The sequence below is a fragment of the Neovison vison genome, chromosome 8 (genome assembly GCF_020171115.1).
Source record: "Neovison vison isolate M4711 chromosome 8, ASM_NN_V1, whole genome shotgun sequence".
Classification (NCBI taxonomy): Eukaryota; Metazoa; Chordata; class Mammalia; order Carnivora; family Mustelidae; genus Neogale; species Neogale vison.
Genome location: NC_058098.1, coordinates 118,401,374 through 118,428,425, shown reverse-complemented (window position 1 = coordinate 118,428,425; position 27,052 = coordinate 118,401,374). Strand labels below are relative to the sequence as shown.

The following is a 27,052-nucleotide window of genomic DNA, read 5'->3' as shown; positions in this document are numbered from 1 at the left end:
TATTTCTTTTTATGTAAAATACGTATTTTGTGTTGATGGTGTTATGCAACATAACTGTCTTTTTAAACTTGCCTTCTTAAATTCTTTTCTGGATTTGTCATTAGACAAATTCTCATTTAGCTATGTGATAGTACCATCCTTTCTAATGTTTCATTTATTCAGCAAGCTTTTAAGAGGCTTCTGTGTGCTGGGTCCAGGTATTGTTCTTGGCGCTGGTGATGTAAGTCATACCAAACCAAGTCTCTAACTTCTTACAGCTTAAATTCTGTTGGATATGTTTAGTCAGTACTCTCATACTACATACACTTTTCATTTTGCAGATTGCAATAAAACAAATGACACAAGGATGAAAATAAGAGCCGAAACTATTATAGTTAGGTGGGGCCAGAATGTTGGTGGAAGCAGAGGCCTGTTATCAAGGGATTATTGTACATAGAGATACATGAATTTGGAATGTGAAGATTCCTGGGATCGTTGATTGTAATAACTGCATTATTTTACATTTAAGAAATGATGCATTATCTGCATTGTCCACAATTACGCAACTTACTAGCAGTAGATCTAGGTGTTGGAGAGCATGCTATTGTATAAAATAGAGTTGTTTTCTTCCTGCTTTTGTTTTTTTAAAGGCAGAGTAGGGGTGCCTGGGTGGCTCAGTGGGTTAAAGACTCTGCCTTCTGGGGCGCCTGGGTGGCTCAGTGGGTTAGGCCTCTGCCTTCGGCTCAGGTCATGGTCCTAGGGTGCTGGGATCGAGCCCCACATCGGGCCCTTTGCTCAGCGAGGAGCCTGCTTCCTCCTCTCTCTCTGCCTGCCTCTCTGCCTACTTGTGATCTCTCTCTCTGTCCAATGAATAAATAAAAATCTTTAAAAAACAAAACAAAACAAACAAACAAACAAAAGCCTCTGCCTTCTGCCTTCAGCTGGGGGTCATGATCCCAGAGACCTGGGATAGAGCCCCGCATGGGGCTCTCTGCTCAGCAGGGAGCCTGCTTCCTCCTCTCTCTCTGCCTGCTTCTCTGCCTACTTGTGATCTCTGTCTGTCAAATAAATAAATAAAATCTTAAAAAAAAAAAGGTAGAGTAAAGTTACTGAAAATCAAACTTTCCACTGATATCTTCATTGTATGCAGGAAGTTTGGTTAAGCATGCTATGATTTATGTGCTCAGTATTAGAAATTAAGTTTATCTAACTTTAAAACAGTTTCAAGAATTATATTACATTTTATTTTACCAGAACTACTGTTGGTTTTTATGAGCATAGCAAATAGGGATAGAATAAAATCACATGGAGAGGTGTTACAAAACGCTCGAAGACATACCTCCTGTTACTTAGTGTGGTTCTCACCATTTCTTTCATTGATGAGACAGAAGTTTGGGAAAGCATTTATGAATTGGTACAGGTTTGTTTTTAGAGCTTTTTCTTTCTGCTTTTGTTTTTTTCATTCATGGTAGTATTAGAAGCATGACCATTTATGGATCACTTAACCTCTTTGAGTGCTTCTGTTTTGAAATGGATGATAAGGGTGTTTGTGAAAATCAGTGCAAAAGGTCTTTGTACTTTTAAAAGCATTATGAAGGCATTTCTTGTGTAATTCGGGTGTTTTTTTCTGTTTTGAGTTCTATAAACCTGTAAGTTCTAAACCATAATGATAAAGTTATTGATACTAGAATTTATGATTTTCAGTTTAAATATGTTCAGACCTAAAAAAAATTAATTGGTTTTCTGCTATCACTATTTATATTTTTGTTCTTTATATGAAAAGTTAAAGGAGTATAGTGCTTGATTTCACACTTGATAACATTTATAGAATTATTCATTAAAAATTATAAGTAAAACATTTTCCATTCTCTTCAGGTTGGTCCAACAGCTACACAAGCTATGCAAGAATTTCTTACCCGGTTACAAGTGCATCTTTCTTCAACATGTCCTCAAATATTCAGTGAATTTTTGCTCAAGCTAATTCATATACTTTCAACAGAAAGGTAAATTTCAATGGATATTTAGATCCTGATATAGAAGTAATATGTGATCCTTCAGATAAACTCTCCCTTACCATTTGTTGTTGGGTTTGTCTGGAACAGATAATGAGGAGTAGAGTAGGGATTAAGGGGGAAGGGCTAACGGTTTATCCATTTCTCTCCTGTTTTCATTCCATTTTATTATGGCTCTCTCGGATTCCTGAACTCTATGAAAGATATACAGTGCATCAAATCTCTACTTGTTTTTAATGATTTTGTAGATTACTGAAATTTACTTGAAGCTGTTTAAATTGTTCTAGAATACAGAGAGAGTATTAAAGCTACCAAGGATTTTACTTGAAACCAGTGTGTAAGAAAACCTGAAAAAAATAGCTTAAAAAAGAAAATTACAGGGATGCTTATGTGGCTCTGTCAGTTAAGTGTCTGCCTTTGGTTTAGGTCATGATCCTGGGGTCCTGGGATTCAGCCCCACACTGGGCTCCCCGCTCAGTGGGCGTCTGCTTCTCCCCCCACCCATACTCTCTCTCTCAAATAAATAAATAAAATTTTTAAGAAGATGATAATTGCATACCAGTCTCATAGAAAAATCCTAAATAAATTTATTAACAAAATCATGCTGTATGTTAGAAGAATAAATTGTGACCATGAGTGGTTAAAAACCGTAATACATATCACATTAGTGAATCATTATCTTTATACTGTAAGACATTTCATAAAATCAACATTACTTTCTGATGAAAATATTTTTTTTAGAAAAAGAGCAAGAGCACATGGGGGTGGGGCAGGTGGGAGGGGCAGAGGGGAAGAGCGAATTGCAAATAGACTTCTTGTGCAGCACTGAGTGACTTCTCTGAGACCATGACCTGAGCCAAAAATCAAAATTCAGATGCTTAACCAGGTGAGCCATCCAGGATCCCCATATTTTCTGTTTCTTGAGAAAGTCTCTAGTTCCTGATAAATTAGCTAAGAGCTTTTAGGTAACTTAATTACATGACTGAAACAAAATACCCAGTCTTATAAAAAGGGCATTCAGTTTTATCAGTAAGTGTTTTGCAGATACTTTCTATCAATCTGTGGATTGTATTTTCATTTGAACAGTATCCTTGATAAAACAAGTTTTCTATTTTGATGAAGTCTTACTTGTTTGTCAACCTTTTCCTTTATATATTATTTTTGTGTGATTAAGAAAAAATCTTTGCCTAATCCAAGGTCAGTACAATACAAATGATCTGATACAGTTTTCTTCTAGGAATTTTATAGTTTTATTTCTTAGATTTAAGTTTATGTTGCATTTGGGTTGAAATTTATTATTTTGCCTGTGGATATCCAATTGTTCCTATGCTGTTTATTGTAAAGACTGCTTTTTTCATTGAAATCTTTTTGTATGCATTTTAAAAATCAGTTGACTGTATTTGATTTGTACTGTTTCTGGACTTTATTCTGTAGAACTGATGTTTGTGTCTATATTTTTCCAGTATCTTATTGCCTTGGTACCGCCATAGTTTCTTGAAATCTGGTAGTGCAGATTTTCCAACTTTGTTCTTTTTTCAGAATTGTTTTGGCTGTTCTAGTTCCTTTGCCTTTCCACATAAATTTTAGAATACATTTATTGATTCTTGTCTACATTTCCCAAAATAAAACAAAATGAAAAACTTCTGGGCTTTGATTGAGAATCCATTGATCTACAGATCAGTGTAGGAAAAATTACATAGCCTCTTTGGATTTTTTTTTATATACAGTCATATGGTCAGTGAATGAAAAAACAGTCTCATTTCTTCTTTTCCAATGTGTATGCTTAGCCCCTAAGCCCTGCCCTGCCTCCTCTCTTAAGTACTGGTTGGTACTTCCAACAAGATTGATCAAAGTGGTTAAATATGCCCTCTTTTTTTCTCATTCTTAAAGTAGAGGTCTTTCAGAAGTAGAAATGTTACTAGCTGTAGCTTCCTTTGTAGATGCTTCATACCAAGTTGAGGAGGTTTTTTTGTGTTTTTAATTTGCTAAGGCTTTAAAAAATCATGTATTACGCTTAGATTTTATGAAATGCTTTCTCTGTATCTTTTGAAATGATCATGTATCATTTCTTGAATGGTCTATAAATACGGTGAATTACATCGATTATTTTTTTTAAGTGTTGATCAATATGTACGGAAGGATATACTTGCTGGGTCGTAAGTTTTATCCTTCTTATACTTGTTGAGTGGAATTCGTTAAACATTTTGTTGATTTTTGAATCTATGTTTTTTTGAGGGATGTTTGCACTTTCTTACAATGTCCCGTTTTTATGTAAAGTGTGTATTTTTAATATATTTTATATATTATTATATATATATAATTATATATATATCTTTTATATATATTTTAGACTCATAAATTGGGGGATCCCTTTTCTATTTTATGAAAGAGATTGTGTAAAACTGGTAGTTCTGCTCACTTAAATATTTGATAGTTTTCGCCACTGAAGCATACTGAGTCTGGAGTTTTCTTGTAAGAAAAAATGTTCCACTTATTTCATAGGTGAAGGATTATTCAGGTTTTCTACTTCTTGAGTGACATTTGGCAGTTTGCATCTTGAAGGAATTTGTTCATTTCTTCTATGTTGAAGTATTGATATTATTCCTTATTATCCTTTTAATGTTGATAGGTTCTAGTTTGATTCCTTTTTTTCATTTCTAATTTTGATAATTTTTATTTATTTAAATAGGTCATTCTTGCTAGAAGGTTATCAGTATTACTGATATTTTCAGAGAATGAACATAAAGCTTTGCCATCCCCTTCAGTCCCTTTCCAAAGTCAGCATCAGAGTTGCAGGTTTAACTCCTCAGTCCCATAAGATTGCCCTCACTTGAGAGGGCATTTGTGAGTCCTAGGTCCCAGGCTGTCACACTTCTGTCAGATTTGGGTACAAATTCAGACGTTCTTGCAGCATTCTCTTCAGTTTTGATAATTTGTAAAAATGACACATAGAACCCAGGAAGAACATTTCACTTACATTTACTGGTTTATTATAAACTATGTAAATCAGGAACAGCCAAATAGAATATATGTATAGGGTATTGTGTGTGGCAAGGGGGTTGAGGAGGTTGGGTGCTTGTGAATGGGCTTGAACACCAAGGGTTCTGTGTTATTACCTTTGCATACACCAGGGTGTACCAAGTTGTTAAATATTTTAGCTGAATTCTTCTTACTCATTTGAATGTTGCCAATGTCTCTTCTCAAATTCTGCCACAGGAGAGCCAGTGCTCCTTGGAGGTGCCTATCTTCTCATGGATTTTAAGCTGTCTAATGGTTTTATAAACTTTTTAGCTACTTTGAATTTCTCCTGTTAGTTTGGGGGCACTGTTCTTTCCAGCTTTTTATGTCTTAGACATGAGCAAAACCAGAGAGCATTTAATTTTGATGCATAAGAATTATTTGACCAAATCTTAATTTTTGAAAATCATAGTTTGTAGAGAATGTTTAAAACAGCACCATTTGAGGATATGAAAAACCAGAGTTTATCCCCATTATGAGGAGTGCCATGTAATGCTGAAATATTTTGGTCTGGGGTTTCAAAATCACCTCTTTGATTTACTTGTCTTTTCCTTTTCTATTTGGAAGGGAAGTCAATTTTTGTTTTGTGTAAAATGGAGAAGAGGGTAAGAATGACTCAGGAAGAGATGGAAACCATTTGCTGCAAAATGAAAGAGTGAATACCAAGAATTTAATTGCTAGCTTTCTGGTATGTGATGATTACTTTCTAAAAAGTTGAACCGGATTAATTTTTAATCCTCTTATTTTTTTCTGCAGGGGTGCTTTCCAGACAGGCCAAGGACCTCTTGATGCCCAAGTAAAGCTCTTAGAATTTACTCTGGAGCAGAATTTTGAAGTTGTTTCCATTAGTACTATTTCTGCTGTCATAGAGTCCGTCACCTTTTTAGTACACCACTATATCACTTGCTCAGACAAAGTCATGTCTCGAAGTGGCTCTGATAGCTCAGTGGGTGCTCGAGCATGCTTTGGGGGACTCTTTGCCAACCTCATTCGTCCAGGTGATGCAAAAGCAGTTTGTGGAGAAATGACAAGAGATCAGCTCATGTTCGATTTGTTAAAACTGGTAAACATCTTAGTACAGCTGCCTCTTTCAGACAACAGAGAATACAGTGCAAGAGTGTCTGTGACCACCAACACAACAGACAGTGTTTCAGATGAAGAGAAAGTCTCAGGAGGCAAAGATGGAAATGGAAGCAGTAGTAGTATTCAGGGATCACCTGCATATGTCGCTGACTTAGTGTTAGCCAACCAACAGATTATGAGCCAGATTTTGTCTGCTCTGGGCCTGTGTAATAGCAGTGCCATGGCGATGATAATTGGTACGTATTGAGAATATTTAATTTTATACTTATTCCTGGTGTTGTATCTCTTTTCTTGAGCAACATATAGATTCATTTTTTATCATTTTATAGTATTAAGCTACTTTATTGCAAACTTCTTAGCATTATGTAAGTGAAAACTTACAAACTGGCTTCTGTCAATAAGTGAAACTGAAATTAGGAAGAATTTAAGTGTGAGTTTTGGAAATTACTAGCAAATAACTTATAGTTTGTTAAATTAAGAAAAAAAAACAGTCTTCTAAGTAAAGTACCACAATCTATAGTTGTACATCTCTAATATTTTATAGATAAAAGATACTACATCAAATTTTGTATTAGGGAACCAGTAAGGTTTTTTTATTCACGTTTGATTAAGAAGTGAAATGTAAAATTTTATCCAAAGTGTAACAGTTTCTCTGACTACATACCAATGTAAAATTTCTATATGGTTGCCTATTTGAAAGAAAATATCTTGTGTTAATTTTTTTCAAATAATTAAACTTCTGTAAATTGTGACAAAATTCATTCCAGTCTATTTTTACTTAATTCTTTGTGTTAGGGAAACAGTCATCATATCTTTTTTTTTTTAATTAGATGATTTGAAGTGTAGTTATGTACACATCACTTTCTCTCCATTTCCTTTCTTCTCCATACATAGCTAATGTATAAGATGACGTTGCTCAGTCATAGAGCAACTTCTTTTTATTGTCACCTGCAATAGAGGTATCTCGTGTGAGAAGGTATCCAAAAATATGCTTTACTGAATACTATGATAAATACCTCAGTTTCATGTATAGATAGATAAACACATACATACATGTGCGCGCGCGCGCACAGACACACACACACACACACACACACACACACACACAACTGTTAAATAGCCATCCTTCAGTGGTTTCAGGAGAAATGACTTCTAAGCTTTTAATTAATGATTTTTAAGGATATACTTCTCAAAAAATGTGTAATCTTTTTATTTAAACTAGGAGCAAGTGGATTACATCTTACCAAACATGAGAACTTTCATGGTGGGTTAGATGCCATATCCGTTGGGGATGGATTATTTACCATACTGACGACCCTCAGTAAAAAAGCTTCTACAGTCCACATGATGCTGCAGCCAATTTTAACCTACATGGCCTGTGGATATATGGGCAGACAAGTAAGTTCAATCCGGCAACTATTTCAGTGATGTAAATAGTTTGTAGCAGTGAAAATAGAGAATTATTCTAGAACAGAGAACAGAGGACTCATGTCATATATTGGAAAAAGAGCAGCAGCATTAGGTGAGAACTGTAGACTATTCCTAGAAGTTAGAATGTAATATTTGCTAGAGTTGATATTGTCAAAAATGACTACAGTAATAGAAGAATAAAAAACATGTAGCATATTGTTAAATTTTAGTCTTTTTTCCCATTGTCTGAAGAAATAGTTCTTTCTTTTCCCCTGCAGATAGCATAGTTGAATACCAAAATGTTCTCTGTAGATGTTGAAAATTTAACGCACCCTTTTTTCAAGCTACGTTGCATGTTTAGTTTCCTTTTAGCTGAAAGGGATTTGGGTAGTTTTAAAAGAAAAATAGTTAAAATACTATTGCTTTTTATCTTTCCTTATAAAATGAAATTGTAGGAACCAGTGTGATTATTTTAACTTCTATTTACCATTTTTTTCCAAATACAGGTTTTAAAATATACTTCCTTAAGGAGTATTTTGTTAGTGTAAAATTACCATTTCCTTAAAAATTTATTGTATGTATGTGTGTTTTTCCATGAGTAGATAGAAAGATTTAAGAAGGATTCATTTTTAAATGAAATTAGCATCTAATGGAAAACAAAGTGAATGCACATTAAGATCAAAAATGAAAGTAGGTATAGACAGATGCTTTAAAAAAATATTCTGAGTTCAGAGAGGACACTGTATACTTCCTTTCTGATTCAGGTAAGATTTCTTATGTATTTTGGCAGATATGTTGTATATAGTGATTTAGATTAAGACTGCTATGAATCATTAACTCTAAAAGAACATTACATTTAATAAGTTTTATTGTTCTGATTCACAGGAAATTCATAATTAAGATTTTTTAAGTCACAATATACTTTTTTTCCCCCCCTAGGGCTCTCTTGCTACCTGTCAGTTATCTGAACCATTACTGTGGTTTATTTTGAGAGTATTAGATACTAGTGATGCCTTGAAAGCATTCCATGATATGGGTAAGATAAGTTCCAAAAATTGTTTTTTAGTATAATCATGTTGTATGATCTCGTTTTTGTAGTGCTCTCCAGATGGTGACTCAGTGTCAAACTATCTTAAGATAATTTTCATTTGGTGTTCTTTGTAAATTTAGGTGGTGTTCAGCTGATTTGCAACAACATGGTTACTAGCACAAGGGCTATTGTAAACACTGCAAGAAGTATGGTATCAACTATTATGAAATTCCTTGACTCTGGTCCAAATAAAGCTGTTGATAGCAGTTTGAAAACAAGAATACTAGCTTCTGAGCCTGACAATGCAGAAGGGATCCATAACTTTGCACCCCTGGGTAAGAAAAGAATTATTAAATCTTTTTTTTTTTTAAGATTTTATTAATTTATTTGACAGAGAGAGATCACAAGTAGGCAGAGAGGCAGGCAGAGAGTCAGGGGGAAGCAGGCTCCCTGCTGAGCAGGGCTTGATCCCAGGACCCTGAGACCATGACCTGAGCCAAAGGCAGTGGCTCAACCCACTGAGCCACCCAGGTGCCCCAAGGATTATTAAATCTTATTGGTATGGGTTTATAGTTTATTTAACTGGTATGAAGCAAAAATAGTTGTTGAAGTAAGTTGATCATGTTACAAGTAACACCAATTACAAACAATTGGTTGATTAGAAGCAAGTTTTTAATGTTTTTTTAGCAATCACATTTGTTTTTATTTCTGAGTTAAATAGTAGAACAATTTGTCAAACTAGCAAATTCTTATGTCAGTTTTCATTGTAAATGTTAATCTGTTAAAGGACTTGCTCCTTCTTATTTTGAATGATTTCTTAAAGTAGCCTCAGATTTAGTTACTCGTTTTCCCAGTTTACATAGTTTCCTTATATATATTTCTTTTCATGTTTCTGACTCAAGAATAGTGACAACCAAGATATAGGTGATTCTTTTCAAGTTGAAGGTTTTCTTGAACATAGTATTTTTACTTAAATTATTTGAGAGTTGTGCTAGATTTGTTGTTACTGCTACTTTAATTTTCATTCAACATGTGAGTACAAAGAAATTAGACAACAGTAATGAACTTGTCACTTTGCAAGTTGACTAGCTCACGCTAAATGTACTAAGTACATTGGTAGTATCATATGTTTATGGTTTATCTAATTTTTCTAGTTTTAATTATTATAATTTGAAACTTCTTGGTGTTTTATTTGTTTTTTCTGTGAAGTTCTTTTTATATTTAAAATCTCTTCTGTAGGTACAATTACATCTAGCAGTCCTACTGCCCAACCAGCTGAGGTGCTTTTACAGGCCACGCCACCCCATAGAAGAGCTCGCTCTGCTGCTTGGTCCTACATCTTTCTGCCAGAGGAGGCTTGGTGCGACCTTACCATTCACCTTCCTGCAGCAGTGCTTCTGAAAGAGATACATATCCAGCCGCATCTTGCATCTCTTGCAAGTGAGTCATATTTTTTGTAAAGAAGCATTATGAAAATAAACTATAATTGAGAAACATTTAAAAATATGAAAAATACTTGGCAAATAGTGATACACTTAATTATGATTCCCCAATTACTTACTTTTGAAGGGTTTTTTTTTGTATAATATTCAACATTACCACGAAATCATTTCCCATGAGCTGAGTCGTCATGGCTGTTCCCTTCAAACAAATAGAATGTTTTATGAAATCCAAACAGATATCTTTCAGTTATATATAATTTTGCCTTGCCTTTCTTCCTAAGTTAAGCTGTAATGTTGAGATTAGTTTATATACCCGTAGATAGAATGTTATTTTCTCTATCCCTGTCCTCAGTGCTAGTCCTATAATGTGAAATCAAATCTATTAGATGTATTAGTCTTTCCCCCTTCCCATTATAAGTACTTGAAAAGAATATTTTATTGTAATATTTTGCATATTACAGTGTGAATTTTTTCAATTTGTACTATTTTGAATATCATTTGATGCTTTTCATTGATAAGTTTTGTCACTTTCCAAGGTAAGCCATTCAAAAGAATTTTTAGAAAACAAGTTTTACGTTAAGAGGAGCGATACTCTTGAATACTCTTTCAAGTATTCATAAAGGAATGTGAAATACTATTTTGCATTTTTTTATCCCCAAATTCTTTCAGTATAAACATAGTGATTTTTACAGAATTGTTGAAATTGTCACATTCATTTATGTTGCTGATTAATTCTGATTGTCAGATGTCACTCAATGATTGGATGAAGAACTGTGGGAAACTTTTTAGATCCTGGCATATGTGGAAGAAGAAATGTTCCACTTGCAAAATTAGACTACTGTTAATTTTTTTAGACTACTGTTATTTTTTAATATACTTGTGGCATTTACGCTTAGGTAAAAACCAATATAATGAATATAATTGCAGAAGGAAAATGCGTGAATTCATAGTGTTTTAGCAGATCAAAAACTACTGTATTACATAGTAAAATATAAGTATTAGATGTAGAGGAAAATCTAAGATGAGGAAGGAATTGATTTTATTTAGAAGGAGTTACGAGTGGTCCATGTACATCATGGCTTTGAAGTCAATTTGCACATGGGAACTGAGATAGGAAGAGTGTTACAGGGATGAACTCTGTTCATTATAAAAAAATTGCTAGTTTTTGGGGCACCTGGGTGGCTCAGTTCAATTAAGCAAACTCTTGATTGTGGCTTAGTTCATGATCTCAAAGATCATGAGATCGAGCCCTGTGTCAGGTTCCACATGGCTTTGAGTCTGCTTAGGATTCTGTCTCCTCCTCTCCCTCTGCTTATACCCCCACAACGCCCCCACTCATTTTCCCCCAACTCCTGCACATGCACGGGCACATACACACTCACTCTCAAAAATCACTAGGTTAGGTGTGCCTACTATAACTGTGCTTAATAAAACATTTTGGTGTTAATACTGGATTGGAGCAGAAATTGAAGATATGTTTTGTTCCACTGGAAATAACATAGTCTTTAGAATCAAATATGGGCTTGAATATAAAATGTGCCATTTGTTCATGTGAGAATTTGGATTATTTAATCTCTTTGACTTTGTCAATTTGTGTAAAATTTGGATAATACTTTTCTCAAAAGTGAAGATGAAATTTCAAAATTGATAAGACTTGTCTAGTTCTTGGTGTAACCTAGCATGTAATTGGCATATAGTAAAAGTTACTTCCTAATTTTATAATTGAAATTAAAATTAAGATAAATGTTCAGAGGTCATTTTAGTTAATAGCTACCTTTTTTTTTTTCTTTTTAAGATTTTATGTATTTGATAGAGAGGACAGACAGCGAGGGAGGGAACACAAGCAGGGGAAGTGGGAGAGGGAGAAGCAGGCTTCCTGCCAAGCAGAGAGTCCTATGCGGGGCTCCAGTCCCGCATAGGACTCCCTGCCAGGACCCTGGGACCAAGACTTGAGCTGAAGGCAGTTGCTTAATGACTGAGCCACCCAGGCACCTCCCATAGCTACATTTCTTATATGGGGTTCCATGTTATGTTAGAAATAATTTTCCCATACAACTTCTTTGAGTCTACTTAAATTTTAGCAGAAAATGATTTAAAATAAAGTCATCTGGATGTTTTTGTTATTTGAAAGGGAAATAAAATATTAGAGGCAAAAGCAGCTTAACTCAGCTGTATTAAAAATCATTGCCACAGCTTGTATGGAGCACTGGGTGTGGTGAAAAAATAATGAATACTGTTTTTCTGAAAATAAATAAATTGGAAAAAAAAATCATTGCAATGTGGTAGTACTGAAATATGAGTTGGTAGAAAAGCACTTTGTTTTTTTATATTTTCTTTCCCAAATGATATAACAGCAGTAAACCATGGCATATTAATAAAATATTCCACATTGCTGGTACTAATTCTGAGTGAAGTAGAAATAATAGAGCAATTGCCAATTTGGCAGGTTTTTTTCTTGTGAAGACTCAAGAGTGTACATGTGTATTTTCAGTTAATCCTTTTTTTAGGTGAATGTTAGAATTTTTAAAATACTCTTTCCGCTATATTGTTGATCTCATATTTTATGTTGGAAAATCGTTCCAAAATCAATTATTTTGAAAGTCTTTGACAAAGTATGATGTGGCATATAAATTTTCTTTTTGCAAGCTCATAGTGAATATAACTAAAAGTTCTGTTTTACTGGGATTTCCACTCAGCCATGAAGTCCAGTTCACATTTTCTTTAGTAATTTTTAAATATTCTTTTCCTACAGCCTGCCCATCCTCAGTGTCTGTTGAAGTGAGTGCAGATGGGGTAAACATGCTACCTTTGTCTACTCCTGTTGTCACAAGTGGTCTCACCTACATAAAAATTCAGCTGGTAAAAGCTGAAGTAGCTTCTGCCGTCTGCCTTAGACTTCATCGCCCACGAGATGCAAGCACATTAGGCCTTTCACAAATTAAATTACTGGGCCTCACTGCTTTTGGTACCACTTCTTCAGCAACAGTTAATAATCCCTTTCTTCCATCTGAAGATCAGGTATCCAAAACGAGGTATGTTATGTATCTCATTTTTTAAAAAAAGCTTTCTGAGCTTTTTATGAAATTATTTATTCTGTGGTTTTTTTAGGGCTTAGGAAGTTCTTGGCTCCATAGGTAATTGATATAATACCATAGTTTTATTTGGTGCAATAGAGATACTAATTCTGTAGAACTGGAACTTGAGGCTGGTTAAAATTGAGATTTATGTGTGTTTAATTCTTGAGATTTAGACTGTAGATTTACAGTGTGGTATATATATAGGTATGGGTTTCTCTTCTTTGGATCACAGTCTAATATAAGACTTCCCAAGTGTCTGTTACTAGGATACATCTGGGCCATACAAATTGACCATATGGACAGAGACCTCGTCATATGGTAGTTCCTAAATGCCAATTGATATAGAAGGGTTAGCTTGGAATCCTACAAATTGACCAAGTAAACCAAGACCTGAATATATCCTTTTATTCACATTCATCTGGTAAATTTTGATAGTTGAAGATTTTATAGACTGGTTCTGTTGGAAGTTTTACCAGATAAAAAATTTAGGGTTTTTGTTTTATTCTCAAGCAGCCAAGACTTTATAATTTTGTACAGCTCTAATTTTGCGCAGTTTATATTTAAACATATAAATATATGGATACATAAAAACATTTTCTGACTAATTTAAAAGAGAACCATGTAGTTCCTAAATGGGATTAGTATCATTTGTTGGGTTATGGAGAAAACTTAGTGTGTTTAATTCCTTATTGATCTTACAGCATTTTTTTTACCCAGATTGCTGTTATTTATGAAACACAGCATGCTGATTTGTTTTATTTTACCCCAGAAATAATCTGAGCTACTTAAGTTTACCACATAAGCCATTTTGTGTTGTATATTTCAGTATTGGATGGTTACGGTTATTACATCATTGCCTTACTCACATCAGTGATCTGGAAGGAATGATGGCCAGTGCAGCTGCTCCCACTGCTAATCTGCTGCAGACTTGTGCTGCGTTATTGATGTCCCCATATTGCGGAATGCATTCACCGAACATCGAGGTCGTGCTTGTAAAGATAGGACTGCAGTCCACTAGAATTGGCCTGAAGCTTATAGACATTCTTCTGAGAAACTGTGCAGCATCAGGCAGTGATCCTACAGGTGACAGTTAACTTTGATAGTTTAAGTTATACCTGTCTGTCAAATAATGATGGTTGAATTATGTGATCTCTGTAATGCAGCTTGTTTCTGAAATTAATTTCCTTTATGGTTTTCAATGTTTTAGGGGTTGGTTTTTTATTTTTGTTGTAATTTATAGAAGAGTTATTTTTAATTAACAATTTAAAACTAAATTGAGCAAATCTTCTTATCCCATTTGCTGATCGAACAAACTTTCTTTTGGTTCTTTATGGCAAGATTTGAACAGCCCTTTACTTTTTGGAAGACTGAATGGACTCTCTTCCGATTCTACAATAGATATTCTTTACCAGCTTGGAACAACTCAGGATCCTGGAACAAAGGACAGGTATATGTTGATCTTGTTTTTTGATTATGGACACACATACACACAATCACATGGTAGTCAGTATTCCTTGTAATTCTTTCTCCTTAGAGCATTTCATAAAGGTTAAGACTGTTAATTACATTGCACATTTACCTGTGTGCTTTACCTGATACTACTTCTAGAGATTTTTGTGAACATTTAACATAAATCTTTATGTATTTGGACATATTTTAAGCAAATTTGAACTCAAATAGAATTTTTAATGTTATGTTTTCATTGGATTGAAATAAAATACTAGATTTTTCTATGTGAACAGTGTTGTGATGAGATCTTTATAAGTTGTAATGATCTCATAATCATACTTCTGTCTTCGGTAGTATTTACTAACTATCTGAATATAGGAATATTGTGTCCATATTAGGTGTGAAGACTGTTTTGACAATGATAATAGTATTTGTTTTGCTTGCTTGTTATTATTTATAATATTCATTGACAGCTTTTCATTAGAATCTGCATTTTTCTCTCTTCTACCACAAAGTTAAACACTATCATACCAAGTAAATAACATCTAAACATTTCATCTAGATGTTTAGTGATGTTTTAGTGTAGGTAATTTTTAATTAGCAATAATCGCGCCTCGGATAAACCTCATTGGCTACGATACTGCCACTGCGCAAAGCTAGTGTAGGTAATTTTTAGATGAGTTTTACTAATGTAGTTCTTTTCCTTGATGTCTTCTACCTTCAGATTGGTAAGAATTCCCAAGTATTTTTGAAACATGTTTTTATTGGTAAATTTTTGAGTGATGATTTGGCATTTTCTTTGATACATATCCTTTCTATCAGAAGAACATTTATAGTGTACGTAACTCTATAAACAAATAATCTTTTGTTTTCTGAGTTATGTCATCCTTTAATATATTGGTTAGCATTTGAGAACATTAGAGATTTTATTAATTTATATATAAATTACCAAATTATTAATTTTTGTGGGTACTTAACTCATAAGTTTTTCTAAGTAGCTGCTATATGCCTGGCCAGATACTAGAGTGACCAAGTTCATTGAATCCAGCTTTTGGTTTGAGGAGTCAGGATACCATCACTCACAAGGGAAGATTTACATAGGTCAGTCTTGGCAGTATATAGTAGAGTGTCAGGCATGGAAGAAGCCTAGTAAATATTGATACTTTAACCACTGATAATGTAATGGCTTTTATTTATTTTAGGCTAGTTGCTTTCATATTTTCTAATTAAAAATGTTTAAATGACATTTAACCAAGTAAACTTATTTCCAGCATGACTTCAAAATATTAAATAAGCTGATTTCCATTAAGCTTTTTCCCTTACATAAATTACATGGTCATTCTATTTCAAAATGGAAATTTTTTAAAAAAATTTTTTGATAAAAGAAATTTGTGCCAAGTTTGAATTATAGTGATTAATAGGGTTAAAAAGAATATAAAAAATGAGTTTTAAATATTTTTCTGGAACAGTTTTCTTAACATCTCTTACAGTTATTTGATTCTTTAATAGTTTTATGGTTTTTATCATAAGAAAATTGCTGTGAACAAAGTTGTTTTTACTGCATAATACTTTTAAAAATGTAGCTTTTAGAACTGACATAATAACAAGATTGTTGGCGTCTATGGATTGAGAAAATCTTACTCCTCCCTAATTGCTTATCTCTCTTCTCTTTTTCTGTCTTCTCTTAATTTTATGTCATACAAAATTAATTAGCATTACTTTACTACCCTCCTTTCTTTTACCCGGAAGCAAAGAATCTTTTGATCTAAACTAGAAATGTGAAAACAAACAAAAGTATAAACACCATGTTTTAAGAACTCTTATCCCATTTTCTGTATTTTACATAAACTCCAAAGCCTTATTGCTTTATTTTTTTTTTTTTTACTTTTTTTTTTCCAATTTATTTATTTTCAGAAAAACAGTATTCATTCTTTTTTCACCTTATTGCTTTAAAAAGTATTGTTCTCAGTCAGTAGCCTCCTGCTCCAGGGTGTTGAGGGTAGGGTGGCACTTGAAAAAAAAAAAGTACATATGTTGGGGCTTTGTTCTGTTTTCACAGTGAAGGGGGATGGGTGGCTACTACTGGTATTTAATAGTTGGGGGCCAGAGCTATGGCACATGCTGTATTGCACAGTGAAGAATAAGCACCAGATAACTGCTTGCAGTTATGTGGATTCATTACAAAATAAAATTTACAAGAGTGAATTTGTTAAGCTTTGTATCCTATAATTTCAGATAGTGATAGGTTTGTGTTTTTTTTTTAACAAATGAGTTAAATCAATCAGTATTTATAAAATTTGTAAAATTATGTTATTTCAAACACTTTCATCAGTTGAGATTAGTAAGATTATGGGAAAACTAGAACTGCCACATTCTTTGTCCTTATATAACTTCCTTTCCCTTCCTATCTTAGATTAAAATTACCGAAAACAGTTAGTATATTATTCTCACATACACGTTGCTTACATGTAATGGTGGTATTTATCCAAATTAAATGTTAATGGTGGTATAATTGGTTATTTGAATTCATTTTCTTTTAAGAATCCAGGCCTTGTTAAAATGGGTCAGTGATTCTGCAAGAGTGGCTGCTATGAGGAGAAGTGGCCGGATGAGCTACATGTGCCCTAACTCTTCCACAGTCGAGTATGGTCTTCTCATGCCATCTCCTTCTCATCTTCATTGTGTGGCAGCCATTCTTTGGCATAGTTACGAACTGCTTGTAGAGTATGATTTACCAGCACTGCTGGACCGAGAGCTCTTTGAGTAAGTATGATTTTTTAAATCCTTTTTTCCCCCAGTACTAGATAAAGTTTTATAGGTTTTCACTTGGTGAAACAGTATTTTATATGCTTATTTGGGTAGTAATAATACTTTGAAAGTAGTAGTTGAATATAGTGAGGTATAGTTTTGTAATTTGTCACACAAATTTAATTAATTTATATTCATGTCATTGCCTGCTTTTCCCATCTAAAAACAGAGTGTTTTAATGTATGTATTCCTCCAGTTTGTAGTAGTGTTTATACTTTTTTGTAAATTTAACCACCAGAATTTTTTCTTTCTTTCTTTTTTTTTTTTTTTTTAAATAGGCTCCATGGCCAGCCTGGAGCCCAGTGCAGGGCTTGAACTCATGACCTTGAGATCAAAACCTGACCTAAGATCCAGTTGTCAGATGCTTAACTTATTGAGCCACCCAGGCCCCAAACCCATCAGTTTTTGTTTTTGTTTTTGTTTTTATCTTTAGTGTACAACTAGGGAGAAAAAGTATAGCTAGAAATTTTGAAAGAGTTACTACTTCAGAAAGTTTTTATGGTTAGTTTTTTTTACTACTATTTAGATATCTGATACAGTTGTTCTTCTGGAAGTTTCCACTTACCCACATTTCTTTACCATACTCAGCTAAAGCTTTGCTGAACTTACTGCTTGATAAGTGCTAAGTCTGTAATAGAATATCATATTTATTTCTGAGGAATTCATGACTCTTAAAAGATTGGCCTTTGGTCCTTAGATAGTCTGTCATTTTCATATTTGGCCTTCTTAGTTGGCATAACCCAGAACTTACTAGTGAAACTCCCTAACAGTTTTTGATTTGCACATGTAAATTTAAGCCATCAGTCATATCAAATTCAATCTAAACATTTCTTTTGTATAGTTTTTCAGTGTTCCTTTATGTGACTTTTTTGAGGTCACAGAGAATGGTAGAACCATTTTAATATAGACATTTGTGTTTTTTTTACTCATTTTAAAGTCTAACTTTGTCTACTTAAATGCATAAATAATATATATCACAAGCAGTCTTCCTGAAATCTTACAATGTCATAATATTTTATGTCAAATAAAATGTATAATTTTATAGATTTTACAATTTTATAGAGTATAGGTTGATTTCATATAGAAGTATTAGAAACAATGACGTCTTTCTAAAGATACATATGTAGTGTTAACCTGGCATCTTTTATTCCCCTAGGTTACTTTTTAATTGGTCCATGTCTCTTCCCTGCAATATGGTTTTGAAGAAAGCTGTTGACAGTCTACTTTGCTCCATGTGTCATATACACCCAAGTTATTTTTCTTTGCTCATGGGCTGGATGGGAATTACCCCTCCTCCAGTGCAGTGTCATCACAGACTGTCCATGACTGATGATAGCAAAAAGCAAGATCTTACTTCATCCTTAACAGATGACTCTAAAAATGCACAAGCACCTCTTGCACTAACTGAATCACATTTGGCAACCCTTGCCTCGTCTTCTCAATCTCCAGAAGCGATCAAACAATTATTGGACTCAGGTTTGCCTTCTCTTCTTGTGAGAAGTCTGGCTAGTTTTTGCTTTAGTCACATTTCTTACTCAGAAAGCATTGCTCAGTCAATAGATATTTCCCAGGACAAGCTCAGGCGGCATCATGTTGCACAGCAATGTAATAAGATGCCTATCACAGCAGACCTGGTTGCTCCTGTTCTTAGGTTTTTAACAGAAGTTGGCAGTAGCCATGTTATGAAAGACTGGCTCGGTGGGTCTGAAGTCAATCCACTGTGGACAGCACTTCTGTTTTTACTGTGTCACTCTGGGTCTGCTTCTGGAGGACATACTTTAGGTGCCCAGCAGACTACTGCAAGATCAGCCTCTCTTTCTTCAGCTGCTCCAACAGGATTGACCACTCAGCAGAGGACAGCAATTGAGAATGCGACTGTTGCATTCTTTCTGCAGTGCATTTCATGCCACCCTAATAATCAAAAACTGATGGCCCAGGTAAGATTAGAAAAATTGGCTTATTGTTTTAGGCATCTTATTTTAATACACTGTTAAATAACACTAATGAAATTAGTTGAGAAATTTAAACCATAATTAAAGTCCTAACCATATCTGCTCCCTCCTTCCCTCAAGTGTCACATACGCCTTTTGATGAGGTAATGGGCAAATTCATGGTGATTCTAGCTATAATTGACATATTGCTCCTTTTAAACTCCCCTTCCCCTCCAGCCCCTGCCCCCATCCAGTAAAAAGAATGAGCCAAGAAGAAGAACACTTCAGCTTCTGAAAGACGAGTGACCACTTGAGGGTGGTCATCGAGCATCTCATCTGCAGTGAGGCTTTGTACATTGTTGTAACTGGGTTGCTACAGCTCTTGGTTTGCATCTAATGAAGTAGCCATGAGGCATGGAGCCTCATGAAGTAGCCATGAAGCAGCCATGAGGGTAGTTTTCAGATAGGAGACTCTTGACAAAACACGAGAAATGACTTTATTATAGTAAGTCCATGGGGCCAAAATCTTGAAAGCTAGAATTATTTCAAGAATAATTCTATTCTAGTTGATTTTTGCCAGATTCTGTTCCTTTCTAGCTGTTTTGACTTTCATCAGGTTGTTTAACCTGTAGAATGGGAATGATAAATACCTGCCTCAAAGATTGTTTTTAAGACAAATACCATAATGTATATAAAGTTACTACCATAGATCCTGTCTGTGATCTGGTAGGCATCAATAAGTAGGAATCAGCTTTTTTTTTTACTCCCTAATTTAGAGTGCTTATTCAGAACAGATTTTATTATAATCTAGAGGGATAGTTCGAATAATTTTCAAAAAATTGGAATGATTTATCGAGAAGAATTACGAGATATCTTGCTGTCCAAAGTAATTATTGTGAAACTATATCTGCTTAGTGTGCCTAATTATAGGAAATGGTTAGGTTATTAATTTTAACCAAGGCCATGAGTATTTGAAAATTTGGCTTGTGCCTCTGGATAGCATGAAAACTTTGTGACTTGTTGCTTTCTGGCTTAATTTTCATCTCTCAGCTTCTTATTAAGGCTTTGTGTTATATTTTAATACCCTTTTCCCCATAATTTTTGTTGTATTGTAACCACTTTGATATTGACTAAAGTTAAAGGTAACTTGGTTATGCTAGGTATTTATTATGTGAAAACCCTATGATTTCTCTTATTCACAGGAATTTTCTGTGAGGATAGTCTTTTTTATTCTTGAAAGTACAAAGCTGCAGGTAAATAGTGCACTTAACTTTTTAAATCTCTTTACTTGCCAGGTTCTCTGTGAACTTTTTCAGACATCTCCTCAAAGAGGGAACCTTCCAACATCAGGGAACATTTCAGGGTTTATACGTAGATTATTTTTGCAATTGATGCTGGAAGATGAGAAAGTGACAATGTTTCTTCAGTCTCCTTGTCCAGTGAGTATTTTACAGTTAAATAAATTTTAATAATTAGCTGTGTGCAAAGATACTTCATAATTTCATATCAGAACCTAGAGTCACCTCTGCATCTTAATTTCTAACATAACAAATTCAAAGTAGAATAACCTTTATATGTAACAATAGGTCTTTAAAAATCTCTTTTGGATTACCCTCCTTGTGATGAGTAGCCTGATTATACCCTACTATGAAGAGTATAATTTGTTTGGGGGAAAAGTGACTGATTATTGGATACAGTGGCGCTGGTACAAAAGTTGACCAACAAAGCAAATGCCAAATGTGCCACAGTTTAAAATATAGACAAAAACAACCCTGTATATTTTGTGTGCCTTTAATTTTTTTTCTTTTTTTGTTTCTTTTGTTCATATGTAACAAAAAAAAAAAATTGATTGATTTCTTTTGAACTTTCAGCTGTATAAAGGTAGAATTAATGCCACAAGCCATGTCATCCAGCATCCAATGTATGGAGCAGGCCATAAGTTCCGAACACTTCATTTGCCAGTCTCAACCACATTGTCGGAAGTTCTTGACAGAGTGTCAGGCAAGTCAGATTTAAGTATTAGTTTTTCTTTGACTTTATGTTAGATTATATAGAATTTTGTTACTTTTTGTAACTTTATTTTACTGCATTACTCACTCAGCAACCATTTAATGAACAGAGAAGGTCAGTGTGACTTCACATTTTGAAGCATGAGTAGGAAGCTGATGAAGGGGACAAAATGTACAATACATTCTTGCACCTGTAGTTCTTTTGGTGTGGTGTGTGTTCTGTGAGGTAATGACAGAATGGACAGTTGGAAATGTTGACAAGCCTTAGGAAGCCGTGATGGACTTTTCTTGCAATAAGGGCTGTCTTAGATGATTTGCAGGCTATAAGTTGGGATGACAGGACTCGAACAGACATTTACAGATCTCAGGACGAAATGAATGGTCAAGCAGTGAAAATGAAATAGGTAGATCTGACTGGCGACCTTACTGTTTGTAGTAGTGAAAAAAACAGAAATTTTCCCTTAGGTTCTTGCTTATATTCTAAGGTGATGATTCTAAGCCATTCTAAGATGATGCCTTTGAAGGGCATATAGGTTATTAAAATAAAAACAGTTTTTGGTGGCAGAATGCAAATCCACTCTAGACAGTTTGATTTTATTGCCTCTCAGAAGTCCTGTGAATGAAATCAGTGATGAATTGATGGAGTATCTTCTTTGTCTAAGCACAGTAATCAGCCCTGAGGGTATAAGAGAAAGCAGGGCACACACTCTGCCCCTCAGAGTACTCTGATCTTATGTATGCTGTCAGATTAAAAAATAAATGAAATTTAAGAATGTTTGCATTCTATACAAATGTAAGTATGCTTCTGTCTGTATTCAGATACCTAAGCTTACAGTTGTAGGAAGTTAGGAGTAAATATCTCAGAAAAAAACTTACGTCTATTTATCAGTGGGATATAGAAATCTAAGCTTAGAATAAAAAACCGGATTGAAGACATTTCAGAGTTGTCACCACACAGAGATAATAGGTTAAACCATGAGAACGGATGTGATTACTATGAGAAAATAAGGTAGAAAAGAATCTTTTTTGGCTTTAATCACTGCATCTAACCTAAGTGTGTATATAATACTCTAATTCTTTTCTTTTTATAAGTTATCCAGTAAAATATTAGAGTATTATTATAACTGCATAAATAACATTTGTTCTTATTTGAAGATGTTTACCTTATCCTGGTACAACTAAACTTTTTTGAAAGTTTGATTTTACAGACTTTTTTTTCTATCATAGCCTTGAAATTGTTCCTTCTACATGGTGAAGAAAAAAATGCATAATTAATTAAATGAAAAAAGGACAAGTGGGGAAGAGTACTGAAGTTCAGTTGTGGTTTCTTGATCATGGGAAAGTAGCACACATTATTGCAAAACAACTGGAAGATTTTTTTTTTTTTAAGATTTTATTTATTTATTTGAGAGAGAGATTAAGGGAGAGCATGAGGGTAGAGAAGGTCAGAGGGAGAAGCAGACTCTCCATCGAGCTGGGAGTCCACTGCGGGACTCAATTCCAGGCTTCCGGAACCATGACCCAAGACAGAGGCAGTTGTTCAACCATCTGAGCCACCCAGGCGCCCCAAATAACTGGAAATTTAACATTTTTCTTTATCTTTACTATAAAGGAATGCTGTTTTTTAAAATGTCATATTCAGTCATTAAGAATAAAAAATACTTCCCTTTATTACTTACATGCTTTAAAAAATTGATTGCCTTGGGGCGCCTGGGTGGCTCAGTGGGTTAAGCCTCTGCCTTGGGCTCAGGTCATGATCTCAGGGTCCTGGGATTGAGTCCCGCATCGGGCTCTCTGCTCAGCAGGGAGCCTGCTTCCTCCTCTCTCTCTCTGCCTGCCTCTCTGCCTACTTGTAATCTTTCTCTGTCAAATAAATAAATAAAATCTTTAAAAAAAAATAAAAAAAAATTGATTGCCTTATAAAAATACTACTCTTATTGGGACGCCTGGGTGGCTCAGTTGGTTAGGCAGCTGCCTTTGGATCAGGTCATGATCCCAGCGTCCTGGGATGGAGTCCCACATCGGGCTCCTTGCTCGGCAGGGAGCCCGCTTCTCCCTCTGACTCTGCCTGCCACTCTGTCTGCCTGTGCTCATGTTTTCTCTCTCTGACAAATACATAAATAAAATCTTAAAAAAAAAAAAAAAAACCTACTACTCTTATTTAAAAAGTTCAACAGAGAGTCATCCGGAGCAAATATCAGAAATTATGCAAGTGCTGAATTTAACGTCTGTTTAGCAGTGCTTTGGTCCTTTACGGCATGTTTATGATCTTTAGCCATATTTGGTGGCATGTTTATATGTGTGTATATATTTTATCAATGTGTATAAAAATAAAAACAAGTAACCCAAAATTACCTAATAATTTTACCCACTTCCCATAGCTTTTTACCATATTGCTTTCAACGTGTGTCAGTATATTTTCTTTTACAAATTTCTCTAATTGCTTTTAAGCAATTTGATTATTATATGCCTTATAGTTTTTTTATGATGTGTGTTTGTTGACTTTCTTTACTCTGGATTTATAGATTTCATCAAATTTGGAATTTTTAAATTTAAAAAAATTATTTTTTAATAAATGCTGTCTCAAGTATTTTCTTTCTTCCTGTTTCTCTGCTTTCTTTGTGTAATTCCAGTTATGCATTTTTATTAGGCCTCTTTGAGTTCTTTCACAGCTCACTGAAGCTCTATTTATTTTTCCCCCCAACTTCTTTCCCCTCTCTTTATAATTTCTGGATAATTTATATTGTTGTCTTCAAAATCTATTCCTCTGTAGTGTCTTATTTGTTAGAAGTTCTTTTGGTTCTTTTTTGTATTTCCTTGTCCTTATCTAAAATGTTTAAGTTTTTGTCTAGCATCTTAAACACATTGGTGTGTTTATGTTGATTATTTTTTCCTTATTATGGATTTTATATGATCACTTCTTATTTGCCTAGAAAATTTTGTTGGATGCCAGGCAATGTGACTTCTTTTTTACTTCTTTTGGGTGTCTGATATTTTTGTATTTTAATAAATATTTTTTCTTTTGTTTTGGGATGCAGTTATATTAACTGAAAACAGATTGTTGCTTGTAGAGGCAGCTTTTAAGTTTTATTAGGTAGGGCAAGAGCTGCTTTTAATCTAGGGCAGAACTTACTGTGATGATGGAAGTTTTTTATAAACTTACACTGTCTAGTACAGTAGCTCTTAAGCATATGAAATATGTTTGATGATACTAAGGAACTAAATTTTAATGAATTTAATTTTTAAAAAGTGCTACATTGGAATAGAAATAGGGTACCACATTTGAAAATGAGGGTTGAGGGCTACTTTGGCCTTACTCATGAGGTAATACCCTTCTGAGAACTCTGTTAAGAATTCACTGTGCATTGAGAACACTACATATTACAACCCTCAATTTAGACCCTGGGGTTGGTCCCCTTGTTATTTTTGAGAAGCACTTTCCTATATGAGGAAACCACATATAAAATGCTCAGAAAAGACTCTAGGTCTCTGGAGCTTTCTTTCTATTAGACTTTTCCTTCCTGGCAATGTGACCTGAAAACTGCAGCCAGCCACCTTTGTCTTCCTGGGCTCCAAGTCTCTATCCTCACCTTGGGTGATTCCTGAGTTGTGCTATGCCATCTGTGGCCTGGGAAACTCTAAGCAGGCAGCTGTAGAAGTCTTAGGGCTCACTTCATTAGTTTTCATCACCCAGGCATCCCTCTCCTGCCTTCCTTATAGCCATTGTCTGAAAACAATTTGATGTACTTTCCTAGTCTCTAGTTATTTCAGGTAGGAGAGTAAATCTGGTTTTTGTTATTTTGTCTTGACCAGAAGTGGTAACACAAACTAGAACAATTTTAAACAATGTTGAGAAAATTTTTTCTTTGTGGTATCTTTTAGTATTTGGGGTTTACTGGGATAACACTATGTTAAGTTTTTAGCACCTAATGATGTTGACTGGTTTTCCTAATAATACTGTGGATTGTGTGGATTTTTGTATTATTTAAGTATTTAATTCTGACTTCTGTTACGATTTTGCCATTTGGGATTGCTTGGTTGTTTTTATAAGAAAGTAAATGTATTATTGCATTCTGTATTTATTACTTACAGTATTTACAGAATTTTTAAATTCCACAAAAAAACGGAACTCTCTAAAGGCAGTCTACCAGAAATTGAGATCATGGGGATATTTTTAGACATTAAAAGAAAGCTAAAGAGTAGGAGATAATACAGAACAATACTATTTTGTCATTTGATTGTTGTTCACCTTTTTAAATTATGAAGAAGCATTAGATCATAATTGTGTTAAGTTAGAAAAGTACAAAGAGAATCAGTATCAACATATCTATTTAGTGAAAGTCATTCCTAATATTAAAACAGTTTAAAAAAAAAAAACAGTTCCTCTAGGTTTTTGGATTTCTTAATGGCCAGATCAGATCATTATACAATCATCCATTCAATTCATGGTTTTTAATAGCATGCCATATCCCAGAGTAGTGAAAGAAAACATTAATTCAAATAATTTATCTTATTAAAGTCCTTGGTATCTGTTTTTAAAGTATCTAAGTTTCCTAAGTTAAAAATAGCAAAACAAATCTTCATTACTGAAATTTTCTCCTTTCTACTCCTGTCTGTAGAATAAGAAGTCTATTAGAATGCTTTAGGAGAGTTCTGAGCTTGAATTCCATATTTGCCATTAATAGGTTAGATCAGTAACTTGTTAAAGGCTGTTTCCTTATTCTGGAGTAATATGCCTTCTTGATATGCATGTTGTGAGGACCAGATTACTTGTTGGTGGCAAGCACATTGAACTGTACCTAAAATAAAGGAAATTTAGTGGTAATAGCTTTTCATTGCCTTGAGAGGTAATACCACTGTAATTTGTAATGTTTTCTAGAGATGGGAATTTAAGTATCTTGGCTTATGAACAGTGGTGATTTCCTTAAATTGATATCAGTGAGGATTAAATATCAGGCTTTACCTCACCAGTTTTTTCTAAATGCATTTACATTCTACCCATGTTAGTGATAATGTCTTGTGTAATATTTGTTTCAAAATATTTGTAGCCTCCTTCTTAATGACTTTGAAAAGCAGTGTATTTTAGGTAATATTTTCTTACAGATACTCCAAGTATCACTGCTAAACTAATTAGTGAACAGAAAGATGACAAAGAAAAGAAAAACCATGAAGAGAAAGAAAAAGTTAAGGCGGAAAATGGATTTCAGGACAATTACAGCGTCGTTGTTGCTTCAGGTAAGCTTTCTGTTTTTTATAATCTCGATTGTGTTTGGGTTTTTATAAAATTATAACAGTATGTATTAATAGGAACTTCATGTAATAAAAAGTATTAATGCAAATTTATACATATAATACATATATGCAAATTTATGCACATAATGCAAAGTATTAATGCAAACGTCTTGTAGTGATGTTTTAATACTGGATATAAAAACGTTGCACCTGAAATTCGTTACTCATTGGCAGTGTAAGTATTACATTTATTTTTAAGTGTAATATAGTTCATCAGATGCTAAACATTTGTGAACTGTGTAGGTACTCATTTTAAGCTTGACAATGTACAGAGACTTGTACTCATACTGTCAGCTGAAGAATATGACAAAATATCCGAGATAACTGATCATTTTGGAGGATATTTTCTTTAACATAAGTGAGATTATTTTAGTTCAAAGAAGATTGTTTAGTCCATGTTACTTCACTCCTCAAATAGGAGATCTCTGTACTGGTGGCATTTATTCTGTTTCAGAGAAGAATTAATGCGAGATTTCCTGCACATAGTTGCACAAAAATACTTGCTAGTAAAA

The 27,052-nt window shown here is 34.1% G+C and overlaps 1 protein-coding gene and 1 pseudogene across 7 annotated transcripts in view; one reads left to right on the top strand and one right to left on the bottom strand.

Annotated features, from left to right (window-relative positions):
* Positions 1–27,052, top strand: part of BIRC6 (baculoviral IAP repeat containing 6) — a 233,083-nt gene that overhangs the window by 134,026 nt on the left and 72,005 nt on the right. For all 7 annotated transcript variants that reach the window (XR_006386023.1, XM_044261802.1, XM_044261801.1 and 4 more), the window contains 14 exons: positions 1,855–1,982; positions 5,766–6,328; positions 7,315–7,490; positions 8,442–8,538; positions 8,673–8,867; positions 9,772–9,972; positions 12,727–13,006; positions 13,878–14,134; positions 14,390–14,498; positions 17,042–17,263; positions 18,465–19,245; positions 20,535–20,678; positions 21,111–21,240; positions 26,352–26,483. Coding sequence is in view for 6 of the 7 variants with exons in the window: in XM_044261802.1 (XP_044117737.1) it covers positions 1,855–1,982; positions 5,766–6,328; positions 7,315–7,490; positions 8,442–8,538; positions 8,673–8,867; positions 9,772–9,972; positions 12,727–13,006; positions 13,878–14,134; positions 14,390–14,498; positions 17,042–17,263; positions 18,465–19,245; positions 20,535–20,678; positions 21,111–21,240; positions 26,352–26,483 (3,415 nt within the window). In the remaining variant the exon portion in view is untranslated. The remainder of the gene's footprint in view (positions 1–1,854; positions 1,983–5,765; positions 6,329–7,314; positions 7,491–8,441; positions 8,539–8,672; positions 8,868–9,771; positions 9,973–12,726; positions 13,007–13,877; positions 14,135–14,389; positions 14,499–17,041; positions 17,264–18,464; positions 19,246–20,534; positions 20,679–21,110; positions 21,241–26,351; positions 26,484–27,052) is intronic.
* On the bottom strand, positions 15,031–15,158 carry LOC122916572 (annotated as a pseudogene).